Consider the following 13,121-nt stretch of genomic DNA (forward strand, 5'->3'; position numbering starts at 1 on the left):
TCTGTAGTGCTCAGCATGTGGCGACTTCCAGATTGCTGCTGGGCAGGGAGTTCCATAATTTTGATGTAGCAACCCAAGATCTTATGTGACTTGGAGGTGTTGATGACCCAAGGCATCTGCTGCTCTTGTCCTTTTAGAGATCATGGATGTGGAACCTGTGGTCAGAGAGGCCTTGAAGAATTAGTGCTATGCATAGAGTAGATGGCACACATTGACAGCAATTTGTATTAGTGTGAAGGGAGTGAATGTCGAAAGTTTTGGATCGAGGTCTGCGTCAAGGACAGACTATTTTGAGCTTGAGTGTTAGTGGAGCTGGACTCATCCAGGCAAGTGGAGAGCATTCTATGACATTCCTAACTTCTGTCTTGTAGATGGTGGACATGCACTGCAGCAGAATTCCTAACCTTTGACCTGCTCTTGTAGCTACAATATCTATGTGACTTGTCTGATGGATGGTAACACTCAGGATTTTGAAAATGTGAATTTCAGTGATGGTAATGCTGTTGAGTTTCAAGAGGATAGTTATATTCTTCTTTATTGGAAATGATCAGTGCCTGATACTTGTGTGGTGCATGTACTTGCCACGTAACAGCTCAGTGGATAATGTCCAGGTTGTCCAGGTGTATGGGATGTTGTGCAATGAGAGAACACTCCATTCTGATCTTCTGATGGAGGGAAGATCACTGTTGAAGCAGCTGAAGATTATTGGACCGAGGAAACTACCTTGAGGAACACCTGCAGAGGTACCTTTGGGCTGAGATGATTGGCCTCCAGTAACCAGAACCATTTTAATTTTGCTCGGTATGACTCCAAATAGCAGAGAGTTTTCCCTCTGATTTCATTTGAATTGAGTTTTGCTCAGGTATCCTTTCTGCAACCTCAATGTCAAAGGCTTATTACTTTCACCTCTTCACTAGGTCAGTTCTTATGTCCCTGTTTGGACCAAGGCTGTAATGAGGTCAGGAACTGAGTGGCCCTGGGGCATCCCAAGCTACTATGTTCAGTTCATTCCTTTGTAAATGCCATATGGTAACACTGACAAATGAACCTTTCTATCACTTTATTGATGATCAAGAGTAGAATGCTAGAACCATTGCACAGGACAATGTGGACAGGACTTAACTATGTAATTTTCCACATTGCTGGATAGATGTCAGTATTGTAACTGTACTGGAACAACTTATCCAGGATACAGTTAATTCTGGAGCACACCTTCAGTGCTGTTGCTGGAATGTTGTCAGGCCCAGACTTTTGCAGGATTTGGTGTCTTCAGCGGTTTCTTGATATCATGTGGAGCGAACAGAATAAGTTGAAGACTGACATCTGTGATGCTGGGGATCTGTGGGGAATACAGAGATTGCCACCTTTGGCTGAAGATAGATACAAATGCTTGAGCCTTGGCTTTTGCACTAACGTGCTTTGTTCCTCCATCTTTGGGGATGAAGTATTTGTGGGACGCTGCCTCTAGTTATTTGCTGAACTGTCCACCACAATTCCTGATTGGACTTAGCAGGACCACATTGTTTAGCTCTGATCCGTTGCTCGTGGGATTGCTAGCCCTGCCTGTTGCATGCTGCTTCCGCTACTTAACATGCAAGTAGTCATGTGATGCCCACTGCTTAACATGCAAGTAGTCATGTCATGCAGCTTCACCGGGTGCCTTATTTTTGTGGATGCTTGGTGCTGCTCCAGGCACATCCCCCTGCACTTTTCATCAAGCTAGAGTTGGTCTCCTGGCTTGATGATACTAATTAATTCTAGATATCCAGATTTTGGTTGTTAGATATGTTTGAAGTTGGTCCCATTTAGCATATGTTTGACCTGCTACTGAGAGAGTTTGGGAGGGTCTGGAATAAATGTTGAGTATACCAGGATAACTCCTCCCTGATTGAATACCACTGTGCTAACATATCTGGGTGGATCTTGTCCTGCAAGTGGAACAGGACATAGTCAGAAATGGTGATGGTGGTGTTTGGGATAATAGCTGTGTAGTATGATTCTGTAAATATAACAGTTGGGCTGTTGTTTGACAAGTCCAAGGGACAGCTGTCCCAATTTTGACACAACTCTCTGCGTATTGGTAATGATGATTTTGCGGGATTGATGGGCTGTGTCTAACATTGTAGTTTCCAATCCCAGGTGGTTTGTGCAGTTTCATTCCTTTGTTCAGATTTTGTAGTTATTCATTGCAATCGCATGGCTCGCTAAGTCATTTCAGAGATAAGTCAACCACATTGTTATGGACCCGGAGTCTCAAATGATCAGACTCTGTAAGGATATCAGATTGACTTCCCTGAAGAATAATAGATTTTCCAAACTCAAACAAGTTTATTGTTGCCAAATTCAGTTGATAGTCCTGATGAGTCACTTTCAATTCTTTCACTCAAATTGTCACCTTCTATTTTTTAACTGTCTGCTGTAGTATCTACTGCACCCTTCCTGGGCTGATACCTGGGCAAAATTTACATTAGAAGTACATACCATTGCCAGGAGATACCATAGTCTTAATAACTTGAGAAACAAATGTATAAGTATTCATTTTCTGGGGATTGCTTTCGAAAGAGAAGAACAGTAGTTTCCAGGCACATGCTGTTCATGGCTGGATTTCAGTGCACTTAATTGGTACATTATATGTGCAATATTTGGACTGCATGCTTTTTCTTTCCCCTACATCAATGCTAATGTGCTCAGTAGGTTTTCTTGACCTATTTTTCTCATGAGTCTGCTCAGAGATGCTCACATCAGTCTGCTCACATGCCTGGAGAGGGTAGGACTTTAACCTGGGCCTCCCACTCCAAGGGTAGGGACACTACTACTGTGCCATAAGAGGGCTGAATGATTAGGTTTCATAAGTATGTTCAGTTTGCACCTTTAAACCAGAAACTGATTTGTTTTGATGTTCTGATCAAAGTGCATCGTGGTGGAACATATGATATTTAAGGTAAGATGAAGTAATAAATTATTTATATTTCATTCAACCCACCATCAGAAAGAACTAAATCTTAAAATAAACCTCTTGCTGTGACTGAAAATAACATTGTCTAAATATCGCCACTAATAACTTGTTATACAGGAGGAACTTAGATGACTATTCAGCTTAACCATTGTTTCACAGCATAATAATTTGTGTACCTGGGCGATTATTTATATCAACAGGTGGAGCGAAGTGATGCGAAAGTTAGAACTCTGGATCCAAATATTGGAACTGAATGAAAATGGAGAGTATGTTCCTGTGGAGGTGACCTTCTCGAAAGATGTTTTCACCGGTGGCATCTTTCAGCTACGGCAGGTAACTGGAGGGCAGGAGAGTTCCAAGCTGTGCGTCAGTGAGGATAGAGGTCTGGAAGTCCTTTTGGAGTCTAATGTTGAGGTGGAATGGAAAGAATATGATTTTGGCAGAAGGAAGACAGTGCAATTGTTCATATAAGGTCCTAGTATGATGTATTAATGTGTTTTCTGTGTGCAACCCACACTAAATAGTCCTTATTGTCCGAGTTAAAATACACAGTCAAAATACATCAAGCATCAACCATATAGTGCAAGAATCTAGTTAGTCATGTGGAAGCCAGAATTGTAGGAGAGGAGTTGTGAGCCATTTCCTCTCGGAGAAGTTAGTGATGCAGTTGGGTTGTCAGAGTAATACGACAGCAGTTCCTTGTACTTGTTCACAGATGATCAGGTTTTATTCAGTATCATAGCATTGAGGTCTGGTCTGCCAACCAGTATCCAAAGTATCTTGTCATATGATGGGTTGGGTTCTAAGTTCCTGTTTCTTGTGGAATATTTTAGCAAATTTTATCTGTATAGGTGATACCATTGTGCCAGCAATCAGTTGATGATGCAGCAAGAAACTAGGATTTTTTTCTTTAGTCAAGTAAGCCTTCAAAAAGTGGCTTGGTGAATCTGGAGGACCTCCTCATCCCTATTATTATTGGATTTCAACTGCTTATTACTATGTTATTATAGCTGGCTCTCAAAAAACATGTGATGCACATTCTCATAGAGAAAGACTTGTACTTCTGAATGTAGATAATGCTAACATCATTTCCCTGGACCAAACGTTTGTAAGTATAGTTCAAAACATTGTCAGATAGTTACAGATTATGGAGGGTTATTCAGCATATTTTCAGTTCATCCATTCAAAAAAGAACCTCTCTCACCACTGTGATAATATTCAATAAGTTCTGAAATGTTTTCAGAATTTTGCCTGCACTAATAAACTGTGCACTCCATTCAGTGTACTGGTTGATGAGTGTAGAGAACATCATGGTATTAATCCTAAACTTGTCTCCTATTCATACACCTATCTTCCATTTTAATTCTCATTTAATTTCTCATTCACATATTAATTCTCTCCATTTTCCAAACACTTGCCCTGCTTTATGCGCATCTCTTGAGATCATGCCTCAGGCAGGAATGTGTTTTCAAGGCTAAAAGCTTTGATTTTACTTGTAGCTCAGCCCTTTGTAACTTCCAGATCATGCATGTTCCCCTTGTATAGCAATGATCAGACTGTCCACAGTATATAAAGTGTAGTCAGCTGAATATATTAGGTAGTTTGATCATGGCTTTGTCTGTCTGATATAGTAATATTTTGGCTATGCAGTTCACTATTTTCTTGCCTTGTTGATTGGTGTTCTGCATTTAATTGGGCATGAAAATGTGTTGCTGGAAAAGCGCAGCAGGTCAGGCAGCATCCAGGGAACAGGAGAATCGACGTTTCTGGCATAAGCCCTTCTTAATTGGGCATGTCTAGCATCAAGCTAACTAAGTTTTCTAGATGTAAAACTCCATCTGTAGTTATTTTTGCGCCATTTATGCAAATGTGGATCATCCATTTTTCTTTTCTCTATGTAGCATTAAATTGAATCGAGCATTGATTTCTAGCTATTGTATTTAACTCATTTGATTGAGTGTCTCCTTTAATTTCACCAACCCTTTCTAGTTTGATACCGCCCGAAAATATGACCAATGTGTAAAGGGGTTATGAGTGCAGGTTACAGATCTAGATGAGAAATTTAGTGACCCCAAATGCCAGTTCTTGGGGTCTACACATTTCCATATCATTTCACAAGTTTGTGCTCATTCCAATGATACAGCCAGTTTTTTTCAAAATTTTGTTCCCAAGATTTACAGTAAATTTATTGATGGCTTTTTAAAGGAAATTTTGACAAATGGGTTTTGAACGACTGGGTACGATACATCACTGTTCATTTCAATGTGAAGGTTGTTGGTCAGAGAGGAACTTTCTTTGAATTTATGTTGGTTGCTATTCACTTGATTTCATTTCTTATGATTCGTACATTAGTTTGAAAGTTGCCTTATGAGCCTGTTGTTGTCTCTGATGTATTCTGTCTTTTTTTAATGTGAACAACATATTAGTCTTTTGATAAAAATGTGCTTCATCTTTGTTCCATCATTTTTCAGGGTCAATCTCGACGTATTCAAGTTGAAGTGAGGTCAGTCCAAGATTCTGGGACGTTGCCTTTAATTGCTGAAGCAGTTCTATCTATTGCTGTGGGATGTGTCAAAACCAGACCTGCTAGAAACCAGAAATATCCAGATGCTCACATGGTAAGAGGTTTCAGGTCTGTTACTGTTGATAATGGCAGAACAATTTAAAATGATTAATTAGAAATGGCACAGAGGAGCACACAATGGGGGATTTAACTATTGGAATCAAAACTATGTTTTTATCTTGTATTAGGAATTTGGCATATGTTGCATTTTGAATTGGCAAAGGCGGTTTGAATGGAAAGAAAGCAAAATGCGAACTAAACATTTGAGATAACTGAGTTGTAGACTATAACTATAGTTGCAATCTCTGCTGCTATGACTGTTCCTGGTTCTCTGTTGCTTGATTCCAAGTGAGTTCTGGTGCTGACTCGATCTGGCATAGTCAACCTTGTCTACTTCAAGTCATGCTCTGTAGGAAAAGAACTTAATGCATGTTGTGTAACTGTGAAGTAAACATGTTGTGCTTTATAAAGTGATGCTGCTTAGGTGAAATGTTCACCCAATTAATAAATCTGTATACCTCACCTATATTAGCAATGCTTTGACATTTGCTATTACCTTTTACACAGGAAGAGGAAGATGACATGGACAGTTACCAGGTATGATTTGATAACTTTACTATTCTGCTGTCTATTCTGGCCTTCATTTTATGCAAATTGCTCTCTCTTGGCTGTCACTGGTACAATTGCCACACAAATGTTGTTGTAAATCAGCTTTCAACAAGTATAAAAGCTTAAGCAATTCAGCTCTGGTACGTCTGGTAGAGTTGCATGAGACTGAGAACCAAGAAAGCACTATTGGCTTTCCTTTGATTAGATTATTGTTGAATGAAACTCACTCCTTGTTCCTACAAAATTATTCGTGCCATTCAGCCCATTGAGTCTCTTCTGCATTTCTATCATGGCTAATATGTATCTCAACTTCATTTTTCTGCTTTGTCCCTGTAGCCGCTGTTCTTCTTACTACTCAAGAACCTGTCTTAAAGGCACTCAATGACTTGACCTCTCAGCCTTCTGTGGCTGAGTTCCACAGATTACCATCCTCTGCTGAAGAAATTTCCCCTCATCTCCACTCTAAAGGGTCGTCCCTTCACTCTGCCTTTAGGTCCTAGTCTCTCCTACTAGTGGAAACATCATTACCACATCTTCTGTATAAAAGTACATACCTTTTTAAACTGTCATACTGTCAGCTTTTGATGGAGACAGTATATGGCATGTTTTATATGAAGGGGTTATTGTGAATTGAGCGTCTTTTCATTTCACCATTCCATTGAGCACTGTCAGGTTAAGTGTAAGATGTGAGCAAAACTCCCCATAGTCCAACATCTTGTTTATGGTCATGCAAGAGAGTTCCTGACTGTAATGGTGCAATATTTTTTTCATTTAAAACAACAAGCATCCTAGAAACATAAGGAAAAATGCTCAAGAGGACAATATTATGTTTATAGTTTACATTTATCAAAAATCCGATCTAGATTGCCTAGTTAATTTTAGTTGTACTAATATCCTAAAATTAACTGAAATGTACTTTATTATACGGAGACATCCATCTGTTTTGGGAAACGAGGGGCTGGATTGACATGGCAAGACCAATTTGTGAGCATAAGTCACTTCTACAGCTGGTATAAGTGAATAACTTTGGACTGAAGTTGACTGATGGTTTTGTCCGCTGGTGCGCTGTCTTGCAATATCTGGTCACTTCTTTGTTCCTCTGCTTTTATCATGCCCTTCCTGACATATTGTCTCCAGGCAGTCCAGTCAGCAGAGAGGACTTGCCATGCTTCAGCTCTGATCCTGGCCAACTTGAGGACTTGCTTAAAGACATTCTTGAAATGTAGATGTGAACAATTTGTTTGTCTTGTGTCGATAGCATGCGTGTGATAGAACGTGATTTTGAGATCTGCCTGTAATCTATTTGAAATGTGTGACTCCTCCAACAGTGTTGCTGATGACTTGAGTCCCAATGTGTTGGAGATCCCTTTGATTGGTGTACTTCCATATCTGGCACTCTGTCTTGCCAGGAGATGATAAATGTATTGTAAAGGGACAGAAATGGATGATACGTTGAGCAAGAACATTAACTCTTTCTAATATATTACAGGAGAGGGATTTAGAGAAGCTACGTCGGAAATGGTTAAGTGCGTTGACCAAGAGGCAAGAATACCTTGACAAGCAGCTACAGAAACTTGCTAGCAAACCTAGTAAGTGAAGCAAGCTCAGAGGCAACAATTTTGAATAATCAGTCTGTTACTGTAGCATTTCTTGATTACAGCCCATCCGCTAAATTCTGTCTTTGCTGCCCTAGTCTTTCCAATTCTTACCCTTTGTCCCTTTCAGGCCGTAAGCCACAAGAGATGTCAATCTGTGAGCATCATTCACCCATCAGAACTCACTCAGCTATAATTGTATGAGCCTGAATAGTAAGTATCAGCAGGCTCCTCTATGTGTGTGCTATCTGTTCTTGTCCTCAGCAATCTGATTTTCAGACTCCACACACTAGTAGAGGTCATCACAGCCCCATGGTGTCATTAAAAGTAATGCAGAGAAAGCTGCATTATGAATTCAAATGTTCTTAATATACTGTTATGAATCTGAGGTTGAAATAAGTATTTTGCTGATCAAGTTCATTTCTGTTTTGAGCACGCCAATATACCGCCTAAATTAGATGTGAAATGTCCTGTCCATGGTTGGTGACGTATGAGTTCTGACATAATGCATGTGCTGGCAGTCTCCCATCATTCTCCGTGGTTTGAACAGGATTTTTGCTATCTTACTTCAGGCACCAGTTTCTCCTCTCGTTATGTTGGAGTCAGATGTGAATTTGATGCCATGTATCTTTCAGATAAATCTGAAGATGATGCAGACCGAGAGGCGCAGTTGCTAGAACGAAGATTAACTCTAACTGAGGAGAGGAATGCTGTCATGGTCCCGTCAGCAGGAAGTGGAATCCCAGGATCCCCAGCGAAATGGTTTGTCCTAAAATTGATTAACCAAAATAAAATTCTTCAGCTGAATGTTGTGAATTGCCATGGTGAGAGCCACTGATAGACTCAGAGATGTACAGCATGGAAGGAGCCATTGATTGAGTTATAGACATATACAGCACAGAAACAGACTCTTCAGTCCAACTTGTTCATGCTGACCAGATATCCCAACCCAATCTAGTCCCACCTGCCAGCACCTGGCCCATATCCCTTCAAACCCTTCCTATTCATATATCCATGAAGATGCCTTTTAAGTGTTGCAATTGTACTAGACTTCACCACTTCCTCAGGCTGCTCATTCCATACATGTACCACCCTGTGCATGAAAAAGTTGCCCCTTAGGTCTTTTATATCTTTCCCCTCTCACCCTTAACCTATGCCCTCTAGTTTTGGACACCCTCAACCCAGGGAAGAGACTTTGTCTACTTAGGTAAAAACAATGACTGCAGATGCTGGAAACCAGATTCTGGATTAGTGGTGCTGGAAGAGCACAGCAGTTCAGGCAGCATCCGAGGAGCAGTAAAATCGACGTTTCGGGCAAAAGCCCTTCATCATTTATTCCTGATGAAGGGCTTTTGCCCGAAACGTCGATTTTACTGCTCCTCGGATGTTCCCTGAACTGCTGTGCTCTTCCAGCACCACTAATCCAGAACTTTGTCTAAATACTCTATCCATGCCCCGAATGATTTTATAAACCTCTATAAGGTCACCCCTCAGCCTGTGATGCTCTTGGGAATACAGCCCCAGCCTATTCAAATTGTCCCTATAGCTCAAATCTGAGGAGCCACGTAGGATCAACTTCCCAATATGGTCCCGCAGTCAGGGCAGTCGATAGAAACTGCCGTAAAGACTACTTTTTGCCTTCCTGTTGTAAGTCCCAGGTTTCCTGCCTGTCTCAGCAGTGGTCTCTGACTTTGAAGATAGCAGCCTTCCTTCATAGGAAAGCAGCCCCTGTATCTGACTGCTGAAAAATACAACCCTGTTTCCAGCTGTCTGTTGAAGCCAAAGTACCCAGCCCTGTTGTCACCTTCCTGTTGTGTCTGGGCAACTCTGGAACCTGGTGACTGAAAACCCAATTTCAAAATTGCAAGCATCTCTTCTTTGTTCCATTTTCAAATGTGGTGTTACTCCTGTTTCTGTTACTCCTCCACATGCAAATACACAAGCTGTATTTAAATATGCTATTTTTTTCCCTCCTGAATGGGCCTGTGCACTTCAATGCAGATAGGCAGCATCAGCGTGACAAAGTGAACAGTTGTGTAATGCTTGCAGATTCATCAGCAGTTAGAGGCCAGCATGTAATTAGATATTTAATGTTAACTGAGATGAATAGTCAACTTTCTGCACCTTGCATTTTGAATTGCCAAATTCTGATGATCTAAAACATTAAAAGTAGAGAGGTTTTGTCTTCTGCTTCTTTATAACTATCCAGTAATCCAAATTACATGATTTTGAATTGATGTCGTCAGTCACAGCATTGAGCAGTAATGGTTCCAAAATTCACCCTTAATAGTTGATCTAAAATGACTGTATCCCCAGGTTCATTTATTTTATTGTGACTTTAATAAATCAAATTCTGTTACACATTACACACAATCCAAGATGTTTTAGTTAACCAACATCTTGCAAATCGCACTCCGCAATTGCGTGATTAGAGCTAGACTATTTGTTCGTAGTAGTTGAGTCAGGTTAAATTTTTATTGCAAGTTAGGCATTCAGTTTTTTCCATTTGAGATGGTAAATTGCTTATCCCTACAATATTTATTTGATTTTCGGAATTTCTTGTAGGAGCCCAGTGGCTGGAATGGAAACACATGTTCCTGTTGTTTTCCTTGATCTAAACGGTAATTTTTTGTTCTGTTTTCTTTTATAATGCATTAGTTGAAAGGGGAAAAAAAATGCTTTTCTTCTAAAATTTGGAGGATGGGTAATCAGTGTGATCTGAGCAGTATCATTCATGTCCTGACAAATTGGTGAAAGCAATCTTTTATATCATATTTTAACAAGTACTTCTATTTTAACAAGCAATGACAATAATGCTGGCTTAACCTGTCCAGGTTAATGAGAGAGGACTGTTATTTGTCCACTTTCTGATCTAATTAAATTCGAGATTGCATGCCCCATCCAAGTAAAGTAACTGGAAGCAGCAAGCATTGGGAGGTTTAGATTGGTTTTAGAGTTTGTGAAATCTTGAAAGATTCATCTTCGTTCCTCAATTTGTTTAGCCCACATGAGCCAAAAGGTTAAGTATACTATGGTAAATCGCAGATGAACCTAATTCAACTGATTGACTGTTAGCATGTTTGAATCCAGATTCAAATTAGTCCCCCACTCCCTGACTCTTTCCCAACGTGCTTACATGTTTTCTCCCAAACCTTTTTCAATGCCACCTTGAAAATTGCGACCAAATCTGTTTTCCCCCATCAAAATCCTAACCACTTGTTATGTAAAATGTTTTTCTCGTGTTAACTCCAGTTCTTCAACCCTCTCTGTAAACCTATGCATTCTGGCAATTGATCCTCCAACTGTTGGAAATAGTTTCTCTTTTATTACCTAAACCCTTTTCTGATTTTGAAATATTCTCTTAAAAGCAGCTTTGGGGCAGAGCCACTTCGATCAGGATAAAAATGCTTTTTACAGAGCACAAGTGTGTCAGTAGTTTGCCCAGGCTGACAAGTACTGCTGCTGAGTTTATCCTTAACTTACTTTGCTCACCCAGCACCTGACTTGTCAGGGTGGATTTGTCTCAGTCTAATTTCTTCCTTGACCCATGGGATTATGCTTGATTGCCATTCTCTTTGATTCCTGATTTCAAATGCCAGTGCCACCAAGTTAGGTTTGTCACTCCCCTCTGAGTAGTTTGGAGGACAAGAGTGAAGGTAGCTAGCAATGCAATGAATGTCTTTCCACAATTCTTCATTTCACTTTCTTGAGACAACAGGTATCTCTGAAATACAATTAAAGCTCTCTCATTATGTGGGCGGCACGGTGGCACAGTGGTTAGCACTGCTGCCTCACAGCGCCAGAGATCCGGGTTCAATTCCCACCTCAGGTGACTCTCTGTATGGAGTTTGCACATTCTCCCCGTGTCTGCGTGGGTTTCCTCCCACAGTCCAAAAATGTGCAGGTTAGGTGAATTGGCCATGCTAAATTGCCCGTAGTGTTAGGTGAAGGGGTAAATGTAGGGGAATGGTTCTGGGTGGGTTGTGCTTCGGTGGGTTGGTGTGGGCTTGTTGGGCCGAAGGGACTGTTTCCACACTGTAAGTAATCTAATCTAATCTAATTATCCATATGTATGTACAGACCACAGCAGAGGAATGCCATTAGCTAGGAAAAAGTTTTTAAAACATTTTTTAACAGTGCCAATAGATGTTATGCTTGTATTTAGTGCTGTTGCTATTTTCTTCTCTTTCCTTGCTCACTCACCATTAGCTGATGACTTCAGCTCCCGTGAAGATCTGGATGGGCCAGAACCTGGTGCACTGGATGCCAGCCTTACTGATGAAGATGATGATGACATTTTTGAACTTCAGATTGCAAAGCATCACGAGCCAGAGGTGATTGAACGCTCCATAGTTATATATCTTCAGATTAAATGAACTTCTAATAATGAAAAGCAAGGTAGAACATTGGACAGCGAGGACTGAATAAAAGTGCATTTGAGGAAGGAAAGGGGTTTTATAAGCTTTCCTTGAAACCAGGATTGTAGGGAGAATAAAAATGGGCTGGAAATGTGTTGCTGGAAAGGCGCAGCAGGTCAGGCAGCATCCAGGGAACAGGAGAATCGACGTTTCGGGCATAAGCCCTTCTTCAGGAATAAAAATGTCAAGTTAGAAAGGGGCAGCAATCCCAACTTTTAATAATGGGTAGAATTTTGTTTTCATTTTTCAAGGTAAGATTACAGCAAAGAAGTGAGGATCATTTATCATTCATGCACTGAGGTTTACAGCAGGTGCAGAATATTTATCTGTTCGAATACGATAAATCCTAAACTGAATCGGGCCAAGCATGAAACAGTTTTGAAATTCAAATATTTAAGAAGTTAAAGTTCTTGTATCCCACTGCTAGAGCAAAACTGTGAATGGAGTTGGAAGTGAATTTGTAATGACAGAGTAGTGGTAATGTCACTGGACAAGTAATTCTGCCAGTGGAGCTGTTGGATTTTAAATTCAATTAATTAATAAAAATCTGGATATGAATCACAGTCTTGATAGTGGTATCATAAAGATATTGTTGTTTGTCATATAAGCCTTTATGGTTGGCTGGTGTCCTTTGGAGAGTAAATTTATCGTCCTTGCCTGATTTAACCTACATGTGACTCTAGATCCAGAGCATTGTGATGGATTCTGAACTGAAAAGGAGAAAGTAAGGTCTGCAGATGCTGGAGATCAGAGCTGAAAATGTGTTGCTGAAAAAGCGCAGTAGGTCAGGCAGCATCCAGGGAACAGGAGAATCGGCGTTTCGGGCATAAGCCCTTCTTCAGGAATGAGTAAAGTTTGTCCAGCAGGCTAATATAAAAGGTAGGGAGGAGGGACTTGGGGGAGGGGCGTAGGAAATGTGATAGGTGGAAAGAGGTCAAGGTGAGGGTGATAGGTCAGACTGGGGTGGGGGCGGAGAGGTC

General features: G+C 40.6%; 1 protein-coding gene across 8 annotated transcripts in view; it reads left to right on the top strand.

Moving 5' to 3' along the window:
• Positions 1-13,121, top strand: part of LOC122552613 (kinesin-like protein KIF13B) — a 166,761-nt gene that overhangs the window by 127,571 nt on the left and 26,069 nt on the right. For all 8 annotated transcript variants that reach the window (XM_043695370.1, XM_043695364.1, XM_043695366.1 and 5 more), the window contains 7 exons: positions 3,157-3,289; positions 5,428-5,574; positions 6,087-6,116; positions 7,618-7,717; positions 8,359-8,485; positions 10,289-10,344; positions 11,933-12,057. In XM_043695370.1, the coding sequence (XP_043551305.1) occupies positions 3,157-3,289; positions 5,428-5,574; positions 6,087-6,116; positions 7,618-7,717; positions 8,359-8,485; positions 10,289-10,344; positions 11,933-12,057 (718 nt within the window). The remainder of the gene's footprint in view (positions 1-3,156; positions 3,290-5,427; positions 5,575-6,086; positions 6,117-7,617; positions 7,718-8,358; positions 8,486-10,288; positions 10,345-11,932; positions 12,058-13,121) is intronic.

Source organism: Chiloscyllium plagiosum, chromosome 9 (assembly GCF_004010195.1).
Source record: "Chiloscyllium plagiosum isolate BGI_BamShark_2017 chromosome 9, ASM401019v2, whole genome shotgun sequence".
Taxonomy (NCBI): domain Eukaryota; kingdom Metazoa; phylum Chordata; class Chondrichthyes; order Orectolobiformes; family Hemiscylliidae; genus Chiloscyllium; species Chiloscyllium plagiosum.